Source organism: Fusarium oxysporum, chromosome 3 (genome assembly GCF_000149955.1).
Source record: "Fusarium oxysporum f. sp. lycopersici 4287 chromosome 3, whole genome shotgun sequence".
In the NCBI taxonomy this organism is placed as follows: Eukaryota; Fungi; Ascomycota; class Sordariomycetes; order Hypocreales; family Nectriaceae; genus Fusarium; species Fusarium oxysporum.
This window is the reverse complement of record NC_030988.1, coordinates 2,949,845-2,960,368: the sequence shown is the minus strand read 5'-3', so window position 1 is coordinate 2,960,368 and position 10,524 is coordinate 2,949,845. Positions and strand designations below refer to the sequence as shown.

At 48.5% G+C, this 10,524-nt stretch overlaps 2 protein-coding genes across 2 annotated transcripts; both read left to right on the top strand.

Annotated features, from left to right (window-relative positions):
- The first annotated feature begins 2,873 nt into the window (after positions 1 to 2,873).
- On the top strand, positions 2,874 to 4,567 carry FOXG_06612 (uncharacterized protein). Its single transcript, XM_018385304.1, has one exon. It carries the CDS (start codon positions 3,425 to 3,427, stop codon positions 4,388 to 4,390), a length of 966 nt encoding a protein of 321 aa, XP_018242594.1. The 5' UTR covers positions 2,874 to 3,424; the 3' UTR covers positions 4,391 to 4,567.
- Positions 4,568 to 8,441: 3,874 nt separating this feature from the next.
- On the top strand, positions 8,442 to 9,926 carry FOXG_19324 (uncharacterized protein; the record flags this gene model as incomplete). Its single annotated transcript, XM_018399536.1, has 8 exons — positions 8,442 to 8,631; positions 8,687 to 8,772; positions 8,828 to 9,131; positions 9,181 to 9,232; positions 9,292 to 9,353; positions 9,404 to 9,421; positions 9,470 to 9,477; positions 9,534 to 9,926. 8 exons carry the CDS (start codon positions 8,442 to 8,444, stop codon positions 9,924 to 9,926), a joined length of 1,113 nt encoding a protein of 370 aa, XP_018242593.1.
- Between the last annotated feature and the right edge of the window lie 598 nt (positions 9,927 to 10,524).

Here is a 10,524-nt window from a genome sequence, read left to right as displayed (position 1 = left end):
GTACGAACTAGTTTATCCCTTGGGAAACCCAATCGTCACAAAATATTCCTCTTCTGCCCCTCCCACTCAACAATCGTCCTGTGGCCAGGTTTTTGCTTAAAGGTAGGAACCAGGGGCTGCCGGTGGCAATAAATTGATTCAGCAGCAAACCGATGAAGACAAGACAAAATTATGCCGTTTCATTTCCTAAACCATGCCCCTGCATGTACAAGTAGCGCTAATTATAGGCCCTCTATCAGTGTCCTTCTCTTGCCGATGATAAGTCTGTAAGCGCTAGAAGCTCAAACAACCCGAACTTTAATTACCGGCAGTAATAAGGCACCGAAATGTTGATATGCTAGTGGTATGATCGTAGAATGCTCGCTCAGCACATCTAGCTTGCCGGGCGCTTTTTAACTGGACATTAATCAGTGCGATTAGTCGTGGCGTAATTGGCGAGGGAGGCCCCTGACGGCCGTGAAATGAGGTTCTCGACCGTGCACTGTCACACAGCGACTTATCCTGAGTTCGCGGGCCATCGCCAAAAAGGTCTGTTCTCCAACAGAGTTACTAACGCTGCTCAAATCTATCTCGTCTACGCCGGCTGGTCACTAATACCTAGACAGCGACCTTACTGTTCGATTAAGCTCTAGGTCGCGAATTATAAAGGATGAAATAATGCAGGTATCCTAAATCTAGGCCCATACAGAGGCAAACGTCCTAGAATACACTAAAGCAGCTAGGAGATGGCTTGATCGCCAAAACGTGTCTCTTCTGACCGCCTTGTCCCTATGGATGCACCAACTCCGAAGCAGAGGCATGATCAAAGTGTTCCAACACCTTGGATTTTGGCATCGGACTTCAATTACTCTGTTCGAGGCTCACTTGGCTAAAGCTAACGACCAAGCTCGCTAAGGGCTTGCATTAGAGTCCCGATCGGGACATCAGCTCGCACCCTAGGGCAAATGCCGATGTAAACTATTTAGGCCGAGTCCACGTTGGTCGTAAGCAGAATAAGAACGGAAAAGAAGCAGGCAGAATATGACCCGATAACTGCCATACGCCACCTTAGTTAACGGTTAAAGTGGCGCTGCTGCCAGGTCGTTATAGTATAGTTGCCAAAAGATCGTATGCTCAATATAAATCAGCAATTTGGTCAAAACCGGTAACAGCCGATCCTATCTGTTCGAGTACGAACGATTTGGCTGTACTGCACAGACACTTCACATCGAGCGGCATGGAGATAACGGGACGCGTAATATGGGCATATGATGAGCAAAACTCGGACGAGGGGGTGATTAATAGCGAGACGACTACATTAACCAAACTTTTCTTCAGAATGTCTTCCCTGCGAACAGTAGAAACTCGAGTAATCTGACCCTGGCGCTACACACCGATCACTCACATCACCTCCGCTCTCACTTGACAGGGGTTTTACGGGATGTACGCCCGCATTACCTATCCAGGCGCTGTTTCAGCTGTCCCAATGACTGGGAACAGTAGGAGGTGATCCATGATTCCATTCTATGTTTGCTAACCTAAAGAATAACACATTGGCCAGTTGTGTCTGTGGTCTGGTATGCTGATTCTGATATCCACGACTCAAAATAGCCCCAGAGACTCCAGCTGACTGAGCATTAATAATCGTGGACGTGCGGCGGCCAATACATAGACACCTAGGTGCCCAAATAAAGTTGCCCACCCAGGTGCGCCGCCCGACTAAGCGTGGCACCAATACATAGCTTACAACAGGACGGTTAGGGCTACTTTGGAGAGCTGTTGCAGGACAGATGGGCGGGGGAATGGGCTCAAAGATACTGCTGTAGCCTAACTGTGGGGTTAATGGATGGTTAAAGTTTTGAACACATGATTTTTCGGTGAACACGATTCTATAGGTCCACGGAGCGCTGCAGAGTCGACAGCATGAAAACTGATCCAAACGCCGCCCTGTGAGGAGTAAGAGCACAGGATACACGCCAATTCAGCGCTCAAAACGTCTCGATTATTAAGTAGAAAGTGACTATATTCTTTGGCCCATATACGTTTCATTTCAATGCAACACCATCTCCAGGTATCAATGATGGTTTTGTAGTTGAGTCGACGCAGCAAATGTCTAGCGCAGTCTCAGGTGTTAGTGCATTTGTACCAGCCGTACGAGTCATGAAGGCCGGCTGAGGCTTTAGTGCTTTGTCAAAATGTGGGGAGTTTTGAGCCAATAATATTGCGTGTCCTAGGGGGATGCCCACGGTTATTTGGGCACCTAGGTGCCCAAATATTGGCCGCCCTTACACTAGATATTTGGATGGTAATGGCCCTGGTCCCCCGGTGTGTGACTGCTGATCACAAGGCCCCAAGTCTTCTGTATTGCGAGCTGGGCTTGAACATGCTCCGAATCCAGTTGAATTGAGGAATTAAGGTGGTGGGTTTGTTTAAGAGGTTCTGTTGTACAAGGATGGGAGCAACTCAATTCAAGTCAACGTAAGTCAACCCACATCAACATTTTATCAAGGAGCCAATGGGATATATGAATTAGGCCAGGGGGGTGAGCTAACTTACGTTGACTTGAACTGAGTTATACTCCCATCCTTGCTGTTGTACCTCCCGCTCCTACGCTACAAGTATACTTCCCCCACGGCACCAACTTCACAAGCTGGTCGCGCTAGTGGTGGTCCAGTATCGCATTCCGGTGATAATAGTTAATGGAGATATCTCTTTGAGTGCCACAAGCCTCCACTAGGGTCAAGCGAGGTATCGGCCAGAATCTGGGCAAATCAAATATTACTCCAGTGAAGAAGGTATACGTCCATTGGTTCAGTTTCTGGCCGATACCTCGCTTGGCCCTAGTGGAGACTTGTGGCACTTAAGAGAGAAGTGCTGCTATTTGCTCCCATATTTAAACCTCCGACTCCTTTCATCAGTTCGTGCTCTGCTTCCATCTTTAGGGCTCTTGGTTCTCATCGTTAAAGGATTCTATCACCACATTCTTCTTACATGCTTAGGGTTACTAGACACATGGCCTAGTAATACCATCTCAACTATTGAGCCACCGTTTAGCCTTCCCCTGCCTGACTATTCCATCTATTTCTGTCGTCGTCCGAGAAGCTCTAGACCAGGCATGGGAGCTTCTGAAAGCCTGCATTTTGTGGTTTCAAAGCCACCCATTGTGCGGGCTGTACAGACCCCAAGGCCAAGACATCCCTCCACACTGTCCATTGGTACCCGTGGACTCGGATCCCAGATGGCAACATTCCTACAGCTGCCATGCTCTCCCTCGATGGGAGATGTTAGGTTCGTGCCCTCTAGATTTAACTTATCACACCCTACCAGTCGACTCCTTCATCAAGTCGATTGAGTCCTGTGCTTCCCCGATGTCTGGAAATATAATGCTATACCATGCCACGCAAATTAATTAACGGATAGTTCGTTCTTCGAGGAACCAATTGATATGTTCCCAGTCCCAACAGTGGGGGGGGTCGATATTCCAGAACAGCAGCCCCAATATAGCGCCGCACCGGCCCAACCCACAGGGCCCAATCGACGCTGGGACGGCGAAACCTTGCAAGAGATATTATTGAATGCTGAGCGCGGCGATACACCAGTCAACCCGTTTCGCAACCGGATCCAAGCGCGGCCAGGATCGGCGCCTTCGAAAGCCAGCGCCACTGCGGTGATCGTAAAGTCGCTTGAACCGAGAAAAAGCGGTCGGAAACTAAAGAAACAGTCCAAAGGATCGGGTCCAACAGGACAGCAGGAGGAGCTCGATGATGATGACCTTGTCAAGAATCCCCGCCAAAGACGCGTCCTCGAACGTAACCGAGCCACTGCCGCCAGATGTCGGTTACGCAAACGCGACGAAGCCTCTGCCCTTTCTTCCCGAGAACGAGCCATGGAAGACCGGAACCGCTACCTGTCTTCGTGTTTTGATTCCCTGACCACCGAAATATACTATCTAAAGACGGAATTGTTACGGCACACCTGCTGCAACTGCGATCTCATTCAAACATATATTGCCAACGAGGCAAGGAAGTCCGTGGACGCCTTGCTTGCTTGTTCTTCAGATTTGGCGGCCTATGGCTGCTCAATTGATCCTGAATATGTAGGCTCGAGCGGCACCAAAACTACTGGCTCTTTGGATTCTCAAAGCCTCAGAGCGATTAGCAACTCGCCGACCCCAACGACCGCCTTTTATCAAAGGCCGAAGGCTTCAGAGGTCAGGGATGGCATGCTCAGCGTAAATTTGCAACGGCTCCCAAACCTTTACGAGCCGCATGATTCGATGGCTTCTATCCGGATGATTTCGGATGTGCCTCTCGCTGGATGTGTTCCAGGGCCATATATGAGTACGGGACCGCAACAGCAGTTAACGAATCAGACGGGCTTGGACTCTCTCATATGGGGATTTGGAGGTTAGGGTTGATGCGTGAGTTCAGAAACAAAAACTCCTCAAAATGGGTCAAAACCCAGGCATATGGTAGAGCGAGACAAGCACAGTTTAATGAGCTTAGGCCCTTGTTTTTCTCAAGTCTGTGGAACAAGTTAGGATGGTTTGGAATATACAATCGATTGTTGGAAGAATTGATGGTTCCCCCTCAACTTCAGGATTAAGTTTCAAGATTAAAGTTAAAGTTTAATGTCCTAAAACTCAAATCGTAGGACTTCCATCTAGGACTCTAGGACTCTAGGACTCAAGTCCAAGAAAGAAACAGTCGAAGATATAAGGCCACAAAGGTCCTTCGACTGCAAGGAGTTAATAATAACAATCAATTATCAACTGCACTCAGCATCCCTGCGTAATCCAACAACACTGGTGCGTCTACCCATGGATCCGAAAACGGAATCATCACTGCTTCAATAAAAGTTAGTGATAGGGCTCTTTACTGGGGAAATATCCCAGAGAATTTTGATAGCAGCATTTTTGATCAGGGTGGTCAACAATTCAATTCCATCAATCCGGCGTCCATGTTGAGTTGAGTGGACAGCTTACTCATCGTGTAGTCCATGGAGTTGAACCATCACGCCTTGAATTTGGATTGATGGCGTTGAATTGAAACGGTTGAGCTCAATTATACACATCGAGCCCCACCCTCTGGACCACCTCCCCCCTCCGGTACGTATTAATCATCCTTCTCTGCTTTGCCATTTAATGCTATTTGCAGTTTCTTCAGACACATCTATCAGTGCATCTCCGGCCTCAATTAGCCCACTTCTCACCCACGATCTTAATGTTTGCGTCATCCTTATCGTACTGGCTTCCAGCCGAGTCCCAAGTGGTGACACCATTTGCCCAGCAACGCTAAATAGTCGCTCGCACTCTGCAGACATAGGTGGGATCGAGAGCACATCGAGAGCCATCCGTGACAGTCGTGGATAGTCTTTCCGTTTCTCCCACCAATACCGCAGTGGATCTGTCACCAGTGGATCGTGCTTCGCATCGGGATTGCGTAGCCAATGATCATACTCATCATAGTCCCCATCCCACGAACCTTTCAAGCAAGCAGTTTCGTCTGGCAGCGACGACGTTCTACAAGCCCGATGCCTCTCAAGCGCACTCATTACCTTCAAACGCTTCAGTGGAGGCTCTCCATTGGGCGTTGACAGTGTCGGCGATGATTTGTACTTTTCCTCCCACAATTTCTTCACCATATCTTTTGCCTCTTCAAGCCACACCAGCGGTGTCTCATCAGTCCATGTGTTCTCGAAATATGCCCAGCGCGAAACAGGATTCAGAATCGCTGAGGCATAGTATGCTGGCGTTTCATCAAGCTTCGTGTAATAGTCATTCAGCTTGCACCATCCTAAATTAATGTTAACCCTGAAGTGTTCGGAATCCGGGTAGTTTCCCGCAACTGCTTTCCACTCCTCAAGCCTTTCCATCAGAAATTCATATGTTGAGGCGACGTCCCACATATTGCCGTATGCCTCGACATGTCCTCCTTTGCGTGGTCGTCTTTGGGCATCACCCTCAAGCATACGGAGTGCCTCCTCAAAGTCAACAAGCACCTCCTCCATTAACTCAACAACCATCCAGTCATTCTCGCTGAGCAGGCTCTCCTCACAAAGGCACAGAGGCATTTCCTCTGTCCTTCTCACACCATTCCGGCGTTCTCTATTGAATTCTATCGTGGTTTTCTCAATGAGGTCCTCGAGAAAGGGTCGTAGCTTCAGGCCCCGCCTCATCATATAGAGAGTCGACAACTAGCGAGTCTGATTATCACGTACGACGTCCAAAGGTTTCCTCGCTTGAATGACTGGGATGTCAGAGTTTTGAAAGAACTCTTCCTGAAGAGCACGGAGTTTATATGTCAGCTTGTCCGACCGGTGGATCCAGTGCACCAGGTTGTGGAGTTTGCCAACGGGGCCTTTCTTCCGCCAGATTTCGTGCTGAGTAACATCAAAACCAGGTTCCCCATCGACCTCGGTTTCGAAAGCCTCAGGGTTTTGCCCAAACAATAGGGCGTTGACAACAAGATTAAGCACGTGGCCGAAGCATCGTATTCTCCGTTGCTTCGAATCGACGCCCAGCGCCCTTGCAAGCTCCTCCGTAGCAGTGTCCATGTTGCCAGCGTTATCCAACGTCATGTATCCCACCTTGTCGAGAATCTCATAACTCTCCAGTATCTCCAGGATCTGCGCTGCAATATTCTCACCAGTGTGCGAAATCCTCAGTTCCGGCAGGCCAAGGACCAGTTTCGATGGGGCTCCATTATTGTCAACAAAAGAATACACTATCCCATAGAGCGCGTGCCGGTTCCTGGAGCGCCAGCCATCGAAAGCGATATGAATCTGGCCCGGGGTGCTCCTCAGATGGTCGATTACGCGCAAGGTTGAAAGCCACTCCACCCAATCCACGTAGTGGATCCACTCGTGGATTCCACTGTCCACTCCACTGGCAAAATCCCAGTGGATTGGCTAATCCACCGAATCCACTCGGCAATGTCGTGGATGGATAGGGTGGATTTGGGTGGATTATAAGTGGGGTAGTTAAGGGCGCCCATATATTTTGGCAGAATGCCTTTAACAGAGGCTGATGTGCCCCATAATCTTTGCAATGTTGCTACCCTATGTCAAAAACACCATGAAGCTTCTGAACAGCGCAATTTTAGAATACATACAATATAGGAAACACTATTCGAATGTCCTACGCTTTCTTATTGGGATGACGTAAGTCTCGATGGATATACTTAGGATTTGCTCCGTGAGTGCATATCGTTATGAGGGCCATCAATAAGTGTACATTTTCCTCAACAACATATCCGGCAAATATCAAGTTCGACTGTCCATACTTTGAATTTATAATACAACAATTATACCATTAAATAACTGCCCGCAAGCTGATTCAAAAAACGCGTCCAGATCCCTCAATATCTCAATACTGCGCGAAAAATTGCAAGCGATACTAATCGCGTCAAGCTCGTGATGTGAAGGATGTTAGGGACTTATCTAATACCCGACCCCAATATGGCACTCGCTACGTGCTCGTCCACATCAAATTGGCTCGAAAGGCAAGTATCTGAAACATCTGCAGGATAAGGGCATATTGTGCCAACTGGTCGCGTTGGACGCGTCATTCGCGCTGACCTGACGACCTGTTGTTGACCCATCACCTGCACCATGTTTTGCGTTTTCGACATGACAAAGAGATTATTTTACCATGACCTTGCCTGATTCCTGCTTCGACATTTCCGACAGCGGCTTCGGGTCCGCTGCCGAATCAACACCCTGCCCGACGCCGTATCCTACCCGTTCAACCTCGACCCCTGTCTCGACTGTGAGAACCTCTTCCGTAAGCGATGAACAGTATGAACGTACGCTCTGGAGGCATTTCCCAGGCTGGGCGTTCTCTGAGCGAGCCAGGGAGACGCGTTGCTGGGCGTGGGAGAAGCTAAAGAGGGAGACGGAGAAGCTAACTTTGAGAGGGGCGGGTGCATGAGGGGATCGTCTCAAAGTCGAGAGCTGCTATTGGCTATACACTGACGGACCGGCATCCAAAGCCTGCTATTCGTGGACCGCCCCAATTGATGTGATTGGAAGACAAGACATCAACTGAGTGAGGTGGATTGGTCAGGTATTGGTTAGGGTAACCCCGTCCAAACAGCTTATCTTTCTGTGGCTGTAAGGTTCTACCAGGGCGTATAGCGCCAGCACGTAGTCGAACGGTGCTCCCTGGACTCGTCCCAATGTTCGAAGAGAATGACTAGATTTCACAGTTCAATCTAACGCTTTGATACAGTGGCCGTGTAAGCAGACGCCACGTCGAGTCAGTCAAGGAGGATTGATGGACTTTGATTCCAGGCTCAGGCTCCGAACGATCGCCCAAAGCATCTTGGACAAGATATATACAAGTGGTTATAGCTCTCAAATTATCTCAAACTCTCTGTCTATTATTTCCCTACATTTTACGTAAAGCATTCGCAACTATGGAGGACCGACGAACTCCAATCCTCGGGCTAAATATCGCATTAATGCTTCTTTCAATCCTCGCTATCGCGGCGAGACTTTCCACCCGGGCATTCGTTGTTAAGAAAATTGGTCCCGATGACGGTTGGCGCTCTTCCTGTACCATTGCTTTCAAATGGCGTATTGATAATCATACAGTTCTCATTGCGATTGCATTTCTTTTTGGCCTGGCACTCTCGACACTCTATATGCTCTGTAGGTCGTTTCAGCTTTGATAAATTCACCTCAGTCTTTACTAACGTAAAACCAGCAACAAGATATGGAGAGGGGCTCCATATTGAATACCTGCAACCCGAGAATGTGCCAACATACACTCGGGTCATGTTGTTGTCAGGCGTGAGTCAACCACACTCAATCTGTACTTCCAGGATTGGCACTAACAAGTAAGCAGCTAATTTACGGACTCTGTCAGATGTTTATTAAGCTATCCTACCTTAGCCTTTACCTGCGCATCGCCCCTCATAAGACCTACCGACTGGCTTTATACGTCTCGATGGTCCTGGTCTTTGCCTTTGGCATTTCCACTTCGCTGGTATCCATGTTATTATGTTTGCCTTTCGAGAAACTCTGGAAACCAGATATCCCAGGCCATTGCATCGACATAAACACATTTTACATGTTTAATACGACCGCAAACATGATCTTTGACATTGCCATCTATGCCATGCCAATACAGATCCTCTGGCATCTAAATCGTAAGTAGACAGATATTGGTGGCGAACGCAATATTGACCATTTTGATAGTACCCAAAAGGCAGCGGATGGGATTGGTATTGGTGTTTGCGCTGGGTTTCCTGTAAGTGTCTTCTCGGCCAAGTCAATAAGTGAGTTGCCATGGGTCTTAACGGCAAGAAGTGTTCTAGTTGCAAGTGTTTTCCGCCTGGTAACTCTTGTGCGTTTATTATATTCCCCAGATTGTAAGTCTCTTCCCTAAACTTGCCAAACTTAAAGCTGATCGTGGATGTAGACCGCGGAGATAATACCTGTATGGAAACTTCAATCTGCCTTTGAATACCTGCTGATAGTTACCTAGGGACGACTGTGCGCCCCCATTGACACATCTTTACTCCATTGCCCGGTTTTAACTGAGATATTAGGTCGAATCATTGAACTGGTCATCTGTAGAAATCCATCTCGCCCTCGTCTTATCTTGCACCGTGGCATTTAAGACACTGATTCAGAGATTCCTTCCAGGTGTTCTTGAGAGAGCTTCTCGGTCAACAAAGAACATCGTCTCTCGAGGCTGGCCACGCGGTGCCAAGCACGATGGAGATTACGTGCTCCAGTCTGTCGGCCACAATGAGTCGCGCGCGAACATTGCCACAAGGGGGGATTCCAACGAAGCTGATGAAATTGGAAGTCAGAACCCAATTGTCGAAGATGTGGAGATGGCCGGATTGAAGGGGGCAGCCTCATATCGCTCTTTGAATTCGAGCATTGGTGACCAGGTTGGTAGCAGGCAGTTGCCCGCGGAGCAGGGCGGCTGGTAGTGTGACTTTGGTCCGGGCAAGCAGCCTAGAAGTCTGTTGTATACAGTGACTTGCGCACAAAGAATCGTGCCGCCGCTATCATCACCGCGCCGTCGGTGTGTCTCCCATTCGGGAAACGGTCCTTAGCTCAGGAGGTGTTACGCTTGGCAGAAGTCACTCTCGAGCCGACTATAGTCGCTAGGCTCTAAGATGGCGCCGCCCTCAATTTGTTCTCTTTTCTCCTGAGCTTTAGATACGCAATGTAAGGTGCCAGGACCCATATCCTACTTGTACCAATTACCACTGGTATTGGCACCCAATACCTTTTTTTCCGGCCCGTGCACGCTTCTCGGATTTGGCAACGTCTATCAAGCGAATGTCTCCACACAAGCGAGTGTCCCAAAAATCTCAAACTTTAAATACAGGATTCCAGATAAAAACATATAAAAGCATCTGATCAATTGAATTCAGTCGTTATACTTTTCCCCATACGTCTCAATAACACCCTAAAAAAGTACAGCCTGGAGATCGGGAATGGGTTACAGTGATCCAAGCAATTGATGCGGAAGGCTGGGCGGTCCAGCCCTTTATCGTATTTGCAGGCCAAAATCACCTTAGC

Excerpts from the sequence above, each read along its gene's own strand:
- FOXG_06612 (XM_018385304.1), top strand. The coding sequence starts at position 3,425 with ATGTTCCCAGTCCCAACAGTGGGGGGGGTCGATATTCCAGAACAGCAG.